The 19,059-nt window shown below is 37.0% G+C and overlaps 3 protein-coding genes across 4 annotated transcripts; 2 read left to right on the forward strand and 1 right to left on the reverse strand.

The window, feature by feature from the left end:
• The first annotated feature begins 657 nt into the window (after positions 1 to 657).
• On the forward strand, positions 658 to 5,221 carry LOC107776801 (PHD finger-containing protein 1-like). Its single transcript, XM_075246896.1, has 6 exons — positions 658 to 850; positions 2,536 to 2,621; positions 2,863 to 3,468; positions 3,572 to 3,793; positions 4,075 to 4,199; positions 4,278 to 5,221. Exons 1-6 carry the CDS (start codon positions 809 to 811, stop codon positions 4,499 to 4,501), a joined length of 1,305 nt encoding a protein of 434 aa, XP_075102997.1. The 5' UTR covers positions 658 to 808; the 3' UTR covers positions 4,502 to 5,221.
• Positions 5,222 to 6,422: 1,201 nt separating this feature from the next.
• Positions 6,423 to 12,111, forward strand: LOC107776809 (proteasome subunit beta type-3-A). Its single transcript, XM_016596738.2, has 7 exons — positions 6,423 to 6,580; positions 6,723 to 6,904; positions 7,710 to 7,817; positions 9,649 to 9,738; positions 9,861 to 9,945; positions 10,889 to 10,983; positions 11,673 to 12,111. The coding sequence occupies exons 1-7, from the start codon at positions 6,575 to 6,577 to the stop codon at positions 11,719 to 11,721; spliced, it is 615 nt and encodes a 204-aa protein (XP_016452224.1). The 5' UTR covers positions 6,423 to 6,574; the 3' UTR covers positions 11,722 to 12,111.
• A 3,285-nt stretch (positions 12,112 to 15,396) lies between these two features.
• On the reverse strand, positions 15,397 to 19,039 carry LOC107776818 (psbP domain-containing protein 2, chloroplastic-like). Of its 2 annotated transcripts, none has more exons than XM_016596754.2 (3): positions 18,662 to 19,039; positions 17,850 to 17,972; positions 15,397 to 15,911 (listed from the first exon to the last, which is right to left on the reverse strand). In XM_016596754.2, exons 1-3 carry the CDS (start codon positions 19,004 to 19,006, stop codon positions 15,651 to 15,653), a joined length of 729 nt encoding a protein of 242 aa, XP_016452240.1. In that variant the 5' UTR covers positions 19,007 to 19,039; the 3' UTR covers positions 15,397 to 15,650. The 2 variants fall into 2 exon arrangements, with proteins under 2 accessions (XP_016452240.1, XP_016452234.1); XM_016596748.2 differs by having other exon boundaries at positions 17,850 to 18,005; positions 18,662 to 19,037.
• Positions 19,040 to 19,059: the final 20 nt, after the last annotated feature.

The following is a 19,059-nucleotide window of genomic DNA, read 5'->3' on the forward strand; positions in this document are numbered from 1 at the left end:
TATGAACTTATTCGACTCAGCACAAAATTTAAGAAAGAAAGATTTTTGAAGTTTATGATCTTAAACATGTCATAACAATTATGTCTATAAGAGTTTTGAATCTTGTGATTTTAAAGATGCATAACATTTGCGCAGCTAAAAAGTTTCTCTTTACTGGTAAAATGAAAGTTTGCAAAAAAAAATTCAAATTTAAGAATAAGTTACATGAATTGAACCAAAGGGAGTACGTTCTATCTCCTTTATCTTCACAATCTTGTTTTTCCTTTTCCAAATAAAAATAGAAGAAAAAAACTAAATTGAGATGAAGTACACCCTAGTATAAATTAAAGCCTTGTCCTCATTATTTAACTTCCGTTTTATAATCCCATATTCAAATGATCATATTATTAAGTGATGTTACTGTAGGGTCGACACGATATGCTGTTATTTAGGAATTAGTCAGCGTTCTGAATTTTAGTTTTTCAGTTTTCAGGACAAAAATATTCTGAAGTTATGATTTTTAGTTTAAAATTCATGACAAAATATATATTGGCTAATCTCTAAATAACATCCCTGAAAATGACTGTATATGCACTTTCCACTACTATAGGTCTATATATATAATTATTTTGACCCGCCAAAGTTTGACCCAACTCACCCATTTGTAACCCGTTAATTCCAATGGTATGGTACTTACAAGTACCAGCTAATAAACATACAGTTGCGAGTTGAGTTGACGAAATAAGTAACACAAACGCAGTTGTTGTGTTCAGAATCTTCCTCAATTCTTATTATATATGAGCTTTTCCTTCGCATATTTCCATTGTCTATGTGCATTTATTTCTGGGTCCTTAAATTTCTTCCAACCATGGTATGCTTTAAGTGTTTGTACAGTTTTCTTGTTCTCTTCAGTATTAGTTTCTCTTTGTTTCATTTTGTTCTCAATGTAGGATTTTTAGTTGCTAAGTCCTGAGTATTAAAAGGGCAGCTCGATTCACGAAAGCATTGTAATTACTTCGGTTAATACTCTAAATTTTGATAGAACTAATATTAAGAGATTACTTGGTTGGGAAACAAGTTATCCCAGAATTAGTTATCCCGCGATTGTTATTCCACCCTCCCCACGGATAGAAATAACACTACAATCTCGGGATACTGAATTAGTTATACTGCAATTTTATCTCAACAAAATTGGGATAAATTCATATCAAATTTAATCCCGGGATTAATTATCCCTTATTCCTCGTACCAAACGAAACCTAAGAGTTCAGAGTCAACTCTAAATTAACTATTTCAAAATCCTAGTCCGTGGACGGGCCCCACCCCAAAGGGGTGTAATGTAGGCAGCCTACCCGACACGAGCATCAGTGGCGTATTCGAGCTCTTGCAAATAAAATCAGGAGTATGATGTGTATATTTAATTATCACCAATTTTGGGCTTTCAGGAATTTATTTAGTTTTATACCACCAGGTTCATCACAGAGAAGGAAAATGTGTGTTCTCTTCATTGACAGTTATGAAAGAACTTTTTACTTGTGATTTGTTGTTTCGCGATATGCTGATTAAACAAAGGCGGAGCAAGAAATTTACATGAGGGGATTAAAAAAAAAGTACTAGAATGTCATAGTTGGGAGTTGAACTTGTGATATAAATCAACTTTTAAACCCTTTTTACCACTACACTAGAATTTTCCCTTGTATCAAGGGGATTTAACAAATTGTATATACTAAAAAAATTTATTTTAGCCCTATTTGCTCAGTGTAATTTCTTTGCTTGTTATAGTTTGTGGATTGTGAAATTGTTTGGATAAAATAGGAATTTTCGTGCATAGATGTGGTTTAATTGTGTATGAATTGTTTCAATGTGTTAATAGGTCTTATGTACATTAAGAACAATCATTAACCTGGTTGTAATTGCATAAAAGCCAAGCATAGCGCAAAGTTTGGCTGGATTAACTTACTAGTGAATCCACGTGTCCAAAACTCTACTTGCAATCACCTTAACCAGCAATGGCAAGAAAGAAAGAACGGTGCTAATTAAAAGCTGTCTTTCAACGATGTGAAGCTAGGGGTTCTTGCTTCATGAGCAAAGCCATGCGCCTCAGAGAAGTTTGTGTTTCAAACAGTGATCCAAATGAGAATTGGTTGGTTCTTTGAATATCAACATTCAAGAATTGAATTAATATCGTCATTATTGTATATTAGATCGAAATTAGTATTTTAATTGCAATTTGATTGTTATAGTGCAAAATTCATATATGTTTGGCATTTATTACTTTTTCTCGAAATGTGTGCTTTACTTCAAAGAAGTGTGCGCTTCCCTTCTCACTTTTTGTTTTAAGCTCCATAGACCTTGTTGCTTTTTTGCGCTTTTCACTTTTAAAAACATTCAGAAAGACTATCTGCAAGGTGAACTTAGCCTACTCAATATCGAACTAGAAGCACAGTATGCAATACAAACGAAGAAAGAAATTCTAGTTAGGCGGAAGCTACCCACTAGTTGTATATTGCTTTGCATATAACTGTATTTTAATACTTATTTCGCCATGTTCTGCAGGCGACAATATGTCTACAGTGTGGTGACAAAGGATTCTCTAACGCCTTTGTTTTCTGTGTAGAATGTTTAGAAGTTGCTGTGCATCGGTAAGTTGACATGCTACTAAATGTCTTCTTAAAGTTCAATGATTTTACTGTCTCTTATTAGCTTTTGTTTTTTGCGTTTTTGTTCTCTCTTGTGTGAAAATTTCTGGTTTACCGTTTTGCATTAGTTGATGATGGCTTGAACATACATTAGTTGTCTTTAAATACTGACAAAGATTTTAGGTTAATCTTTCAGATGCCTTTCTCTGGTTTTCTAATCCTCCGTTTTCTTTTATCTCTTCAGATACTGCCTCAATAAAATTCCGGAAACATTTGATGAATATGTATGTTGGGTTTGTGATGATTGTGAGGCGAAGGTGCCGAAACATATCGAGAAATGTCCCGAGATTGATTTTGTAGAGCATAGTCTTTTAGGAGGTGATAGCGAAGGTAGGAAGATTAGCGAGAAGGAGAAATGTGATCCTACTTATGTGATAGATAAGAAAGATGTAACAGCACGAGTAATTAGCTCTTCGGAGCAATTACAAGCAAGAACTGATTGCATTGAACGAACTCAATTAACTGATCTTTCTCCCTTGCCAACTGGGATTGATTGCTCACCTGCCGAGATGGTTGGGCAAAGACTTCAACCTTGTATTTCCGAGCAACCTCGTGAGGCAAATACTCAGCTCGACGCAATGGGTGATTGTTCTGTCATCACTGAAAAGGGGAGTATATTTTCGTCTAATGATTGTCATGGAAGGGAATCAAAAAGAGATAGGAGATCGACACCTGAAAATAGAACTGCTCTAAATGGAGACGCTTCTCAATCTTTGAAAGGCGAACTGCCAAAAGATTTTATACATGGTGTCCATGAACAAGCACAGCCTGTTTATGATCCTATTTGGAGGTCAGGAGATATTTCACGTATTATTCGCTTGGGAGATTATTTATCAGTATGGACCTGTTTTATTGTGAATGAAATTTCTTGTTTTCTTGCATTTTTTTGGCAGGGGTGGTTTTAATATATGGAACAAAAAATATGAAAAATTTGGCGGACTTGTAGCTCACCTATCAGTCAAAGCATGCCAAAAGGTTTTTGAAGAAGCAAAATTATTTCCTCCTTTGCTTCGCCTGGAAATGCTTCCGAAATCTGATATATGGCCTAAGAGTTTCAATACATCAGAACCCTCTGATGATAACATTGCAATGTATTTCTTTCCTTTGGATGCGAGGTAATTACTCTATATTTTCACTATTTTACACTTTGTTTTTCATTAGATTGAAGGGGAGCCTTGGAGTAACGGTCAAGTTGTCTCCATGTGACCTATAGGTTACGCGTTCGAGCCATGGAATCAGCCACTAATGCTTGTATTAGGGTAGACTTCCTACATCATACCCCCTTAGGGTTCGGCCCTTTCCCGGACCCTGCGTAAACGTGGGATGCTTTGTGCACCGGCTGACCTTTTTTTCCCATCATATTCGCTTGTTGTCATTATATATTTTCTCAGTACAGACATGTGGGGGATTTTGATCATTTGGTTGAGGAGATGATTGGCGAACAACTTGCTCTCCGAGCAGTTGTGACAAATGCGGAGCTGTTGGTTTTCACTTCCACGGAACTGCCCCTGCTTCACTGGAGTAAGTTTTTATTTGATATTAGATAAACACTGCATCACTGGAATTTCTATTAAGTTGCTTGAGAAAACTGGTTGGCAGGATTCCAAGGCAAACACTATTTGTGGGGCATTTTTAGAGCAAAGCAGGATTCTAGTAGCTCTCAAATGGTATCGAATGGGATTAAATCTATGATGCTTCAAACTCCAGGGAATGTTTTGGATGTCAGAGATAAGATAAACCTTGTGAAAGCCAAAAATTGGGGTGCAGAGAGTCCTATGAGCCCTTTAAGCAATAGCGCAAGCCTTGCGTCTAGCAATTCCTGAAGCATCTGAACTCCGAGCTTTTCAATAGATATACCTCGGTTATATTTCATCTCTTCAAGGTTTCTTCTAATGGTAGGCCTGGGCCTCTATTCCTGCTTTTCGGGTACCTCTTCATCTAGTATCAGACGATTCGTTAGACAATTCTTCTCGGTGCAAAACAAAGGTTTGAAAACCTAGGAGTTTAATAATGAGCATAACGGCCTGCTCGTTTTTGTACTATTTGACCGAAATGAAATTTTGAGGCCTAATGAATGCATTCAAGGGCTGTTGGTAAGTAACCCGGTGAATAAAGCAAGGAAGCTGACTCACAGGGCTTTGGTCTAGTGGTAAGAATGCAGCGTGTGATGTGTGGGTTAGACGCATGTCATGAGTTCAAACCTTGCCGCACACAAATGCTTGGTACTTAAGTGGAGAAAGGTAGAGGACCAGGCTCATTATCCACCGAGTTTGAATCGTGCATTGCTGCCCCTCGTGAATTTCTCAGTTATCAAAAAATAAAAATTTAAAAAAAAAAAAGGGGGGGGGGGGGGAGCAGCTTCTAGTAATGTCCTGTGAAATGCAACCATAAGGTTGGTTGTATTTGGAAACGATGTAGATATTAGGCAGTAGGTATTGCTATTAGGCAGTAGGCATTGCAATTTGCAGGAGGTCAGGAGCAAGATTTGTATTTTTATCTGATAGTTTTTCTTTTTCTTCTTTGATAATCGTAGAAATTGAGCCAACTTGCGCGTATCTTGATTCTTTTCACAGGGTACTACCTACTACTTCCCAACAGCACATGTACCGAGTAACTCTGTCCATAAAGACTTGGACAGATATGAAGAAATTACCTTTGAGACGTTATAGTTTTCAACACATTTCATTGACCACTATGAGCTTGAATGAAAGAGGGATATTTTGACATTTTACTTATGTAGCTGAGGTTTAATTCTTTAAAATTTATATTCCGATTCAAGAATAAAGTATAAAAATTTATTGAAATTACTTGAAAGATAATGTCCCGCATACCCATATACCAATATTGATCATAACAAGTTGCTTCTTGTAAACCATGAGCTACTTAAGGGTGGACTCGCTTCTATAATTATTCATATATATAGAGGAAATAATTAAGTTATAGATTAGATTTGCTAAATGTTAAAAGTAATCAACTAGAAGAAATTTTTCTTTCTTTTTCTGTTTATGTAATACTCTTATCTGCGATATCCTTGAAAGATTGACACAATTTCATTGATATCATTATTACATTAACTTTCACAACTTACTTTATTACTTAATAATCGTAGAATAGCTTAATAGATTATTATATTTGCACCATGTTCAATATGACTCCACAAGATCTAGTTTCGTTCAAGTAATGGATTCTAGCCAACCGAGAGGATCTTCTGATCAATCCAGAGATCATTTGAATTTCATTAGTAATGAGAATTCGAAATATCACATATTGATTAATCAAAGAGAGATTCAACAATGAAAAGAAAGATCGATTCTTTGGGATCCTTACTTTCTTCAAAAGGAACGAAAGAGATAGAATCAAGTCGATTTTTGAAATGTCTTTCTGAATATTCCTCAACGTCCCGGCTATTCAAACGTGAGAAGTAGATGATTAATCATCTATTTCGAAGAAATCGACGAATTTCTTAGAAATCCTACAAGATCCGTTCGTTCTTTTTTTTTCTGATAGATGGTTAGAACTTTATCTGGTTTCGAATCCTACTGAGAGGTCCACTAGGGATCAGAAATTATTGAAGAAATAACAAGATTTTTTCTTTTGTCCCTTCCAAGTTCCAACCGATGGAAAAATAAAGAAATAGTTAATATATTCCAGATAATTTTGTATTTACAAAATAAATATTACAACTTACATTGATAATTGGCTATTTTGATTTTAAAAAGTAATGCTAAAACCAGAAAATTAATTAACCAAAAAATAAATTGCAATCCCCATATTGAATATTGCAAAAAGATTCAATATAAGGTCCTGCAATTAAAGTGTTCCCCAAGACACCAAAACAATCTCTTCATCAGCAAAGTATACCGGAAAATATCGAATCATTTTCTAATCAGTTTACGATGTCGGTAAGTTCTTCTTTTTCTTCTTCATCTGATGTGCACAAATGCTTAATTTTGTGCTTAATAACTGTTGTAAACCTAGCTCTCATGCATCGAATATGAAAATTTATAATACTTATTTCTGAAAATTTGGTAAATTTATGAACAGATCTTCGAGTACAATGGAAGTGCTTTAGTGGCTATGGTTGGGAAAAACTGTTTCGCTATTGCCAGTGACCGGCGGCTTGGTGTACAGCTGCAAACGATTGCTACTGATTTCCAAAGAATTTATAAAATACATGACAAGCTTTTTATTGGCCTTTCTGGCCTCGGTACTGATGCCCAAACCCTGTAATTTTCAATCCCTCTCTTCTATTTAGTATTATTTTATTACTATTTTCCCCTTCCTGCTTATTGGATTGGGCGTTTTGAACATTTTTAGAGTTCAGATCCTAGCATAAGAAAAACTATTAAGTATTTCTTTCTCATCTGCCTAAGCCTTGGTCGGTAGAGTTACCTGGTACCTGTACTTGGTGGGAGATAACGGGTACCTAGTCGGTTGAGTTACCACGTACATGTACTTGGTGAGAGTATCTAGTTAGAATAATCGAGGTGCGCATAAGCTGTCCAAACACCACATTGTCAATAAAAGGGAACCCTTTTTTTTGCACCTAAGGGAATAGCTTAGTGGTCATGAAGCGTGAAGAGAACCATGAAGTCTTAAGTTCAAATATTGCAGAGGCAAAAAAACACTAAGTGGTTTCTTTCAATCTGCTTAAAATGTGGGCTGAGTTACCCGGTAGTTGTGCTAATGGGAGGTAGCAGGTACCTGGTGCAATAGTGATGTGCGTCTCCCGCTGGGCTAAACACCACCGTCATCCAAAAAAGAATATAGAAAATTATATTGCTGTAGAAATTTTAAGCATGGAAATTGACTGGTGCTTGGAGTTAGTGATAACTGACTAAGATGCTTCATCCAGGTTGGGGATGTGGGGGGTGCGAAATAAAGGGTGGAACTGTTTTTTTATCTTTCTCTTATTTGGTGCTGCTTTCTTGTTGATTGTGGGATGATGAGGGGGTGCATCAAAATCTGTTTATTAGCATGATTTCTTTGGATTTTGCACACTGATTTGTGTTTTTGATTACGGTTTTTTAGGTATCAAAGGCTTGTCTTCCGTCACAAGCTATATGAGCTTAGAGAAGAGAGGGATATGAAGCCTGAAACTTTTGCCAGCCTTGTATCTGCTATTCTTTATGAGAAAAGGTTGGTAAACTAGTTATATGTTCTGTGGCATTAACGTTTATTTCCTGAAGATTACCCACGGTTATGGGTGCTCAAGGAAAACCAGAAGACCAAATCAGATTTAAAAACTGTATAAAACTGACTTCAAAAAAACTGACATGTATTTGGTTTGGTATTGAATAAGAAAATACTGCACCAAACAAACATATAAATATATTTATTTTTATAGATGTTTATAATTTTATATGAAGTTTCTTTATATGCCTATCATATCTTTAACAAAATATTTAGAAACATTAGAACAGCTTCACCAAATTTCTGGTGAAGGACTTCAATATGCCACGTAATTTTATAGGATTCCTGGATTTTATTCCTTGATAAAGTTAAAAACGAACTGTTGCTGGCAAAAGGGAAAAAGGGCTCGCTTTTTAACTTGTTTCATGTTCCACCAAATACCTATTGGAAACTCCTTGGTTAAGGGTTTCTGATGATCCCATTTTGCCTTCCATGCGGAGCTTGAGCTGCAGGTTGCCCATGATTATTGGAGGATTCCCCACTTTAAATGTAACTAATTCCTGCCAATACAACATCTGAAGAAATATCTATCTTAAGGTTCTGTTGTTTCTTTATTGGTCAATGTGTTCTAGTCTTGGCAAATCATTTAACCTTGATCCTTAGTTTCGTTTACAAAGACATCATTATGGACAATTGAGTAGCAGTGAAGTGCTATTGTACACTTACTGTTGTATATTCTATCTGTCCGCTTAGTTGCGAGATATCGCTGGAACCTAGTTGTAGAGGCATTATACCTCTTGGTGTATATAATACTTCCTGATATATGTTGGGGGGCGGGGGGGATGAAATAAGTTGCAAGTCATTGAAGCACATTTAAAGCTGTGAAAGATTTTTCTCCTCATGTTCTTCGTATCTTGTGGTTTTTAGTTCTAGATTTGAGTAGATAGATGAAGAAAATATTTGGTCCCAGCACAGTGTTATTTATTTTCTGATTCTTATAAATCTGTGTTAGCCCCAATCTTTCTTTTAGCAGTAATCCAAACAAATTAAGCTGAACTCCATAAAGTTTTGGTTAAATCAAATGTATGTACTAACTTTGAAAGTCAAGCTCAAATATGACATGAACTAATGCTTGGTTTTGAGCAAAAGTTTGCAATTAATCCATTGGATCTTAGTTTTAAGTTGACTTCAGCTCTTGAGTGGGGTAAGGCATCATTTGCCATTTAATAGATTAGATCTGAGATCTATTATCTATTGGATTAATGAAAAGAGAGAAGATATGGGAAGATTGAAGAATGATTAGCAACAAATCAGACGAGAGCAGAAAGTACTCTTTAGCGTGAAAATGTTTCCTAAATCGTATGTAAAGGCTACTCGAGATAGGAGGATGTACCTGGAAGAAAAGAAGGATCAAATTCTAATGTCGGTAAAAAACACATCAGATGATGTGTTCTTACTTCCCATTAGTTTTTCCAACTGAATTCTATAATAAAATTCTAACCCGAGAATTTGTCAATATGTCTTGGCAATCCTCATGCAGACATGTTAAACATCCCACACAATGAATTTACGGGTATGACCCATATTAAGTGATAAATTAAAATCAAGCCGAGCTCTCGAACTTCCTTGTCGAACATCTCCTCGTTCATATTTTAGCTCAAAAATTCACCGAGCCAAGAATTTGAAATTAACAAGCTTGATAACAATTGTTCACTCCAAATAGATGTTTTGTTGGAAAAAACCTATCAAAATTCGAGTCGGGGGTGTTTGTCTGGTCATCCATGATTGATGCTTCTTCAACTTGTAATAACTGCATTATCCATTTGCTTTTATCTAGGTTTGGTCCATACTTTTGCCAACCTGTAATTGCTGGATTAGGAGACGATGACAAACCTTTTATTTGCACAATGGATGCTATCGGAGCAAAGTATGTTGAGTTTCTTCCTACTGCATCAAGTTTTAAATTATCGAGACTTTTGTACTCTGCCGGGGTCTCCATGCATTGAATGCTTACAATATTGTTACTTGGATGTTATTCTTGTCGTGCAGGGAGCTTGCAAAAGATTTTGTTGTTGCTGGCACTGCATCTGAATCACTATATGGTGCCTGTGAGGCCATGTTCAAACCTGACCTGGTTTGTTACCGCTCTTGCTTTTATTTTTTTATAATTACATAATCTCTAGATTGACTGACATATATTACATGTCAATTTTTTCTTCCCTAATGGAGATAATCATCCTAGAGTTGCTGAGGTGCTGCTTTTATTCGATGCTTATTTCAGCTGGCATTTGAGGATTAGTATATTTGGTAGACACGTTTAGAGAAAAAACGTGGAGTCTTTGTAGTCACCATTCTGTGTGTTGATTTAGTAAAACTGCCAGCAGGTTTCTCTTTCTAGAAGATGCTGCTTTATGGGTGAAAAATCAGTTTTATTAGATCTGCATTGGTGTTTTTATGTAATGAGTGGTATAAGGATACAAATCACATCGTTTTATGTTGTCAGCTCACAACACAGTTGTGGAATCTTGCACTTTTTTAGTTGATCTGACTTTGATGATGCTGATGAGGCGGCAAAGATATCACCTGTTAGAAAACACAGAGAATTGACTAGTAGGACAAAGCCGCATGAAAAAGTAAACCACCATGCGTTTTTTGGTCTATTTGGATAGAGAGCAAGAGATTAAGCCGTAGTAGTGCAAAGATGTTTCTTAAGATATTTTCATATCACATATTCTTTTGATTGTAGAGGAAGGAACACAGTGTGTGTATAGATGATTAGATAGCCAGATAGAGTATGGTGGTTGAGCCACTCACATGTTTTAAAATAGTTTCTGACACCAGCTTGGTGTGTTGTCACTGAAATGATTTTTGACTAATAAATAAGATTAAATTTATGTTAATTATTAGAGCAGGTATTTAAGTTCGCTCGAGGTTCAGATCTTCCTATCCAACATTACATGTACATGCTTTAGAATTTTTCTATCTGGTACTTCCTTGCAATGCTTCTGGTGTTTGTCATGCATTTATTTCTCATTTTTATTGGCTTTAAGGCTTTTTATTGCATGGTAACATTTCAGGAACCAGAAGAATTGTTTGAGACCATCTCTCAGGCACTTTTGTCATCAGTGGACCGTGACTGTTTAAGTGGTTGGGGAGGACATGTTTATGTTGTGTAAGTATTCAGTTGCTTTCATATGCTCATTTTATTAATCATTTCTCCTTAGTAATATCTACCGTAGTCCCTGTACGAAACAAAATTACTCTATGATAATCATCCATGTTTAGAGGATTAGGTAATATTTGGGAAAATGCCCTCCTAAAAACAGAAATAGAAAAAGATGAGCCTAAAGTATGGTACACATTATTGGGCATGGGGAGGTGGCTGGGTGGGAGTGATGAAATGATCGCCCTTCAAATGTTGGAGATATGGGTTCTTACTTGAGGCTCAGGAACGGGGAGAACTGGGTTCTGGAAGATGACGAGCTGGGAGCCTAAGCAATAGTGGAGAGAAGGGGCTCTGGCGGAGGGATGGTTGGTTGGAGGCAATAGTTATGACCTTTTGTAGTTCTCCCCCAAAGCGTGAGCTGTAAGGGATTATTATTGCACTTCTATTTTTCCAAAGATCGAGGACTTTGGTTGTCATTAACTCTTTATGTGACGCATTTCCCAGCTCCAAGTAGAGTACTAAACTTTAACATGCTCTCTTTATGCATCTCTCTCGTTTTCCTTCCTTTTTCCTTTTATGTTATTTGGTCCTTAGGGGTGGAATGGGAGCATATTTCATGATATCATATTAGTTGAAGCAAGTAATCTTTTTTCGGTACTCCCATCTTATTTGGTCCAATCTGTGTGTGGTTGCAGTACACCAACTGAAGTGACAGAGAAGATCTTGAAGGGAAGGATGGACTAAACACTTGTAGGTGCTATACTTGTTCAACATTGCACTCACTGGGAGGACATTTCACTTTCATTGATGAATACTCCACATTTCAGATTTGATACTATCGTATTCGCTTCTCTCCAGGATTGTTATTTATATATTCAGTGGTTGGTCACTAATGAATGTGAACATTCTAGTTAGTTGACAATTAGCTATTTGAGCTTTCTAACGGATTTACTTTACATTGTGCCGGCGTAGCGTGTGTCAGTTGGGCCGGTGGGGAGGATTCGCCACCCAAATGGTCAACCTTCTACATCCTGTCCCACTCGACCACCAAAATATGGTGTGACGAGGATAGATTTAGTTCTCTATAGAGCACTTACTCTGCCTTCCTACTGTTGGAATTAATTTTTATTTTTATTTTTTTGGTCGACCTTTTCTGATAAAATTTCACCAATAAAATCTTACAGCGATGTTCCTGAGTCCTGACATTACATAGTTGGTCAGTGTGGTAAATCAAATCATCTCTCACCGAGTACTAAATAAATGGCAGACTTTGGAAAGACGTTATGAACAAACAAATAGAGTTTTAAGTAGAAGGAGATCAACTTCTAGATACCGTGTTTTTGTTGGGGGTATTTGTGTTACAAAGCATGGTCTCTCAAATACAGAGCTATGGCTCAATCTGTGTTGAAATATTGGTCTTAAGATTGCTACTCGAACTGCAAATTATGTTGTTAAAACCAATTGCTCTTCATGTTGCTTGCTTCTAATCCAGTATTTCAGAAGAACCAAACACATTGAGATTAATTGTCATTTAGATTGTTAAAAGATTCATCAGAAAATTATCTCAAATCAAGATTGTAAAACAGTTAGGAGAATCTTTGTTAAAGCACTGATGGAGCTCGAGTGGAGTATATATTTCGATGATTATTGAAGGAATTTGTATCCCTAGTTGCTGAGAAATTAAGGGAAGACTATATAAATATGTCACCCTCCATTCAATTAAAAGTGTGAAATAAAGTCAACTTTTATTACAAAAACCTTTTAACAGTTGCTTATAAATCCACGCCACTCACAACCATATGTCCTTAACATTTGTATCCCATTTCATGTAAAGAAATAACAATGCTAATACCATCACTTTAAGGAAAAGGCATGCACTTCTATTTATCCTTAAAGTAATGCTTTGCAGAAGGTTAAGCTATACTAGGGGTGTCAAATGGGCGAGTTGAGTCGATTTTGGACGGGTCAAAATGAGCCGAGTCAATAAATAGGCGGGTCAAATGACCCACCCAAAAGGTACTTGGACTGAGATGGATTGGGTCAAGATGGGCTAAAATTTGGGTTATAACCCAACCCGCCCAACTCTTACGAAGCTTTAATCAGTCAAACCTCTCTATAACATCGTTTGTTCCGATATCTTTTGGCTTTTATAGCGAATGACTGTTATACACCTATAACAACATTTGACGTTCAAATATTTTTTGGCCGTTATAAATAAAACTTATCCAAAAATTAATTATTTTTTTTTTTTTTAATGTTACATATAAAAGATAAGAAAATTCTTCAAATTTAAAATCTCAGAAGATATGCATATTTCACCAGGTATATATTGAAGAAAGCTAATACAACATTAATTAATTCATAACTAAACGAACAAAGATTTAAACTATAAGGCACACATTTTAAAGCTACTAGGAAAATAAATTCTTTCAAGATTGATAGAAAAACTTTATAATTATAGTTGTTTCATAGATTTCATTCTCTTACTACTGATACAACGCTTGAATTGGCGAAGATTCGTGTCTAAATTTCGAGCAAAAAGATATCCAATGGAAAATATATCATGTGCAGATCTTCAAATCTTATGTCTTATGCAAGATAGAAACTTTGTTCAATGGAAAAGATTGTGTGCATATTTTTAGAATTATTATTAGTAATCTTAAAGATTCTATATAGCTGTTATAGAGGGATAATTTTACAAAGAGCGTTCTGCTATAGATATGGTTGTTGCTGTTATAGGTAAAAAAAACTGTTATAGAGAGGTAAAATATATCTTAAAAAATCGGTTCTAAGGAAAACTTGGTTTTTATAGTGAATGGTTGTCATACAGGGATATTGTAATAGAGAGGTCTGACTGTATGTGTTATTTTCTTATGAACTTTATAATTATTAAATAAGATTTTTTTTTCTTTTGTTATGGTCATATATCAAACAAAAAAGAATTATTTCTAAGATATTTTTGCAAAATTACTCATAGATCAATTAAGGTTAAAAATTAGCCCAACTTTAAATGGGTTGAGATGGATTGGGTCAAGATGAGCTGAGTTTAATAAATATGCGGGTCAATAACCAAACACAACCTTGGGGCGGTTGGACCGGTCATTTGGGCTTGGGCCAAATTTGATAGCCCTAACTTATACCATCTTCCACCAGATTATATTAGTAAAACGACATAAACTAAAGCTGCTAAAAGAACTTCACCAAAGACTGTTGAACATTCATTTGCTTCTATGTGTTTTAGTGCTTTAGTGCCAAATCGTCTACAACCAGATGCATATTCATATCCACAATTGCACCACATTGGAGCTCAAACTAAATGTCTTCACTCTGTATATGATTAAGCGAAACAAAACACCCTTAGAAGACAAGAAGTTTAAGAAATAAAGCTCCGGGAATGGACTTAATCCCTTTCTTACTCGGCACAAGCTCAACAGTGATGGATATCTGTAATGCCTGGACCAACTTACGTGTAACTCGACTTTTCATCGAGTACCTGCTACTTGCCACTATCACAGGTACCGGATAATTTCCTTCACCAAGATTTATGCAAATGGAAAGAAATCACCTTTTTATTTTTACTCAGCTGGGATTTGAACCCTGATTTCGTAGGTTTGCACTCATTTCATTGACCACTAGGCCACACCTTTGGATGCCAACTATGCGATAACATTTTCAACAACTAGGCCTCTGATCCAATGAACCAAATATGTGAGACTTACTATCCAAGACTAGTGCCAAGGTCTATATTCCCAACTTCCTTTCTGAACTAAGAATGATGGCTCAACCTCCTCTGGAGACCATAGGAAGTTCTTACTGACGCATAAGAAAGCCCAATAATCTCTATTACAAAAAAAGTTCATTTAGCTAACTTTCCATCATCCCAGGATGTCATTATCATGTTGACACCATTTGGTAAAGCCTTAGCCAATAGTGGCTGATTAAAAGTGACAAAGGTTTCTGCGGAACCGATAACATGACAAGGAACAAACTGTATAAGGGCTGCTAGAAAAATTTTAACATAGAACTAAGCATTTTTTTGGAGAGATTGCTTCAACAGTGAGCAGGAGAGTATCAGTGAATCTGAATGCAGTAATAACTGAAAGGAACGACGGAATCAGTAATGAGGGGGGAGATGGGTTAAAATGTTCTTTGTAATTCTAAAACTGCATATATCTGGATAAAATACACATACCAATGACTTTTGCAAGCTGATTTTCATGTGTACATATATTGCAAATGTATATCTGTGCTGGCTTGTATATATCAATTTGGTTGGCAAAGACGGTCATCTATAGATTAGGGATAAGTGTGAGATTTGGAGAACTTATGGTTTTAAAGAACCCCTACTTTGCCTTAAAAGACAAATATTTAGTATTAGAATGAAATGGACCTGAATAGAACAGAATGGATACAGAAGTTATGTAGATAACACCAAATATTTCAGATTGCGGAGTACTTGATTGATTGGAATACTCTTCTAGCTCAATAAAAACCTAAGACTTGGAGACAAGGTTGTGATGCCACTTCGACAAGTTGTGATGCCACTATTAAGTCAGAGAATTACAACACAGGACTCAAATTAAAAAAACTGGGAAAATACCTTTGGTTTTGATCCCAGTAAAAGGCATGAAAAATGATGCCCAGTGAGGGAAAAACAATGAGCTTATGAGTATTTAGGTCGACGGAGCAGTATCAAAGGAATGAAGAATCTGTTCCAACGTATTTCTTCTATCTGGGTCGATAGGACTTTCTAATCCATCAGAGTGTGCAATATTTAACAGATAGAGCTTCCCAGACGCCACAAATGCAGCAGACAATATCCTCTTCATCCCTCCTCTGGTGCTATCAATCTTGTACTCAAACTCATACACTTGAAGACCTCCTTCTCCCGTTCTTTCTGATACTGCAACCACCTCAGCCTCCTTTGTACTCTCCTAAGAGTAAGATGACATAGTATTATTAGTTGCCAATATTGTTGGGCACAAAAGCTAAAATTGTGTATAAGCTCCATGTAGCCGGGAGGCACGGGTTCAAGCCACGGAAACAACCTCTTGCAACAATGCAAGGTAAGGTTGCGTATATAAGACCCAATGTTGCGTACATAAGACTCAATGTGTCCAGCCCTTCCCCAAATCTCATACATAGCAGGAGCTTAGTGCACTGCGCTGCCCTTTACAACAACCATATTTTCCAACACTCATGGAAAACAACAACAACAACAACCCAGTAGAATCCTACTAGTGGGGTCAGGGGAGGGTAGAGTGGACGCAGACCTTACCCCTACCTGAAGGGATAGAGAGGCTGTTTCCAGGAGACCCTCGGCTCAGAGACAATAGATCCGTAACAATAACAGAAATCAGAAAAATAGTATCGGCATCGTAAAATACAGCAAATAAATGGAAAGGCCAAAATGTGAAAGATAGAAAAAAAAAATGTGAAACACAATAAAAACCGCTAGCAGTCCTGGACAAAACACTATCAGACTAGCCGGCGCAGTGAAGAGAAACGCTCGACTACCCCCTAACCTACAACCTTAATGCTCGACCTCCACACCTTCCTATCAAGGGTCATGTCCTCGGAAATCTGAAACCGCATCATGTCCTGCCTGATCACCTCGCCCCAATACTTCTTAGGCCACCCTCTACCTCTTCTTGTACCTGCTAGAGCCAACCGCTCACACCTCCTAACCGGAGCATCTAGGTTCCTCCTGCGCATGTGCCCGAACCATCTAAGTCCCGCTTCCCGCATCTTGTCATTCACGGGAGTCACGCCCACCCTCTCCCGAATATCCTTATTCCTAATTTTATCCATCCTAGTGTGCCCGCACATCCATCTCAACATTCTCATTTCTGCTACTTTCATCTTCTGAGTATGTAAAATCTTGACTGGCCAACACTCAGCCACATACAACATAGTCGGTCTAACCACCGCTCTGTAGAACTTACCTTTAAGTTTCGGTGGCACATTCTTGTCACACAGGACTCCAGACGCTAACCTCAATTTCATCCACCCCACCCCGATACGGTGTGTGACATCCCCGTCGATCTCCCCATCTCCCTGGATAATAGACCCTAGGTACTTGAAACTCTCTCTCTTAGGGATGACTTGTGAGTCAAGCCTCACTTCCACATCCGCTTCTCCCAACACGTCGCTGAACTTACATTCCAAATATTCCGTCTTGGTCCTACTCAACTTGAAACCTTTAGACTCCAGGGTCTGCCTCCATACCTCCAGTCTCTCGTTAACGCCAACTTGCGTCTCATCAATCAGACTATATAGCATGCACCAAGACAAGTGTCAGTGCGTCCAACACTCATGAAAAAGAGTTTAAAAAAATCAGGGATGGGGAATTAATACACATTGCAACATTCAACCCATGTTATCTTTTTGCAAATTCTACTTCTCCAGTGATTTGAAATAATTTTATATTTTTATTATTCTTTTCCACTAGGATCTACAGTCTTAACTTATACATCTTTCTTTTCAATCCCAAAATCTAAAAATCTCACTTGCTGATTGGACTCCTCCTTTACCCTTCTTTAGATTCACAAGTGGATTACACGTTGGCCCCCCCACAACTGCGATATAGTAGAGGGAGAGCTACTCTACTACATACAAATAGTTTGCCCACAAAAAATGACACTGCCAAGGAAATGGAGATTACGAGGACAAAATATGTGAGCAATAACCACTAGACTTTCGACCTCATCAACATTCCTACTTTTTGAGCTCTACCCACGTACTTTGTTATAAACCAATATAAGCTAGTTGAATAATCCCTTGTTAGTAAAATGGAATTACAAAACAGCAACAAAACAGAAACAGAAAGAGAAACAGAAAGAGAAGAACTGCAAAAGTAAAAGGATTCTGACCTTGCGCTTTTCAGCCAGAATTAGCTTATCTGCCACAAATTGTGGAGTCCCGAATTGGCTAAGGGTTGCTATTTTTACAGGGATAACCACAACGCCTACATTGTTGGATCCCTTGTTTGCATCCTGAAACAGGACAGTTGCCCCAGCCTTATCAACCTAAAGAACCCAATATCGCACAATTAATTTCCAAAACCTCCTCATATGATATAACTCTAATGGCGGAGCTTAATAAGAGGAAAGGAGGTTCAATTAAATCCCTTTGTTGAAAAATTATACTGTACAAATAGGATAAATATAAAAAATAAAGAATTGGTTATATGTAACCTATTGTAACATCCTACATATGGTAAAATTCTATTATAGGGGTGTAAAAGTTGCTTTAGATCACAAGTTCAAATTTCAACTATGACATTCTAGTATTTTTTTTAATCTCCTTATATTAATTCAATTTCTAGCTCCACCGCTGACTCTAAAAGTACTTCTATTTCCTTTCCATTTACTATGTGAGTGTGTGTTTCCACATGATAGAGTAAGAATTGTCTCTGTGTGAACTATGGAAGACTCGGGGTGCGACCCTTCCCCAGACCCTGCATGAATGCGGGGATGCCTAGTGTACCAGGCTGCCCAGAATAAGAATTGTCCAACAATGGTCTTGATAACATTTTTGTTATGACTACAACAAATCCGACAAGGCTAATCTTACCAATTAGACTATGCAATAACTAAAACGCACATAGTCAAAGATGACATAAGAAGAAGTAATATTTACAACTGCAAGTTTCAAAAATAGGGGCAAAGAAAGGGGGACGGACCTTAATCCAAGAAGAAGGTCTGAGGAGAGTGAAACCTTCAGTAGAATCAGTGTATCTTTCAAGCTCTAACACCTCACCACCAATGGCTACAGAGAAGGTTGAGAAAGGGTCCCACAATAAGACCGTCAAAATGGATAAATTAAGCACTCGCCTGTTTGAAACAATTGGAACCATTTCTGCCATGGATTTGTTCGTCTCATTATTGTGAGGAATGGAGAGTGATGATACAGTTAAACTTCGCTTTCTCTTTATAATCTGTGGTGGAGTAATGGGCATAGTCATAATAAGGTTTTGGAAGAAGCCATTGTACGCAATTGAGCGAGTTACTGAGCTTAAGGTAGACATTGTTCCCTTATAAATTGAGCGAAAATGAAGGGAAGTGTCATCTTATATTCTTT

This window comes from Nicotiana tabacum, chromosome 23 (assembly GCF_000715075.1).
Source record: "Nicotiana tabacum cultivar K326 chromosome 23, ASM71507v2, whole genome shotgun sequence".
NCBI classification, from domain to species: domain Eukaryota; kingdom Viridiplantae; phylum Streptophyta; class Magnoliopsida; order Solanales; family Solanaceae; genus Nicotiana; species Nicotiana tabacum.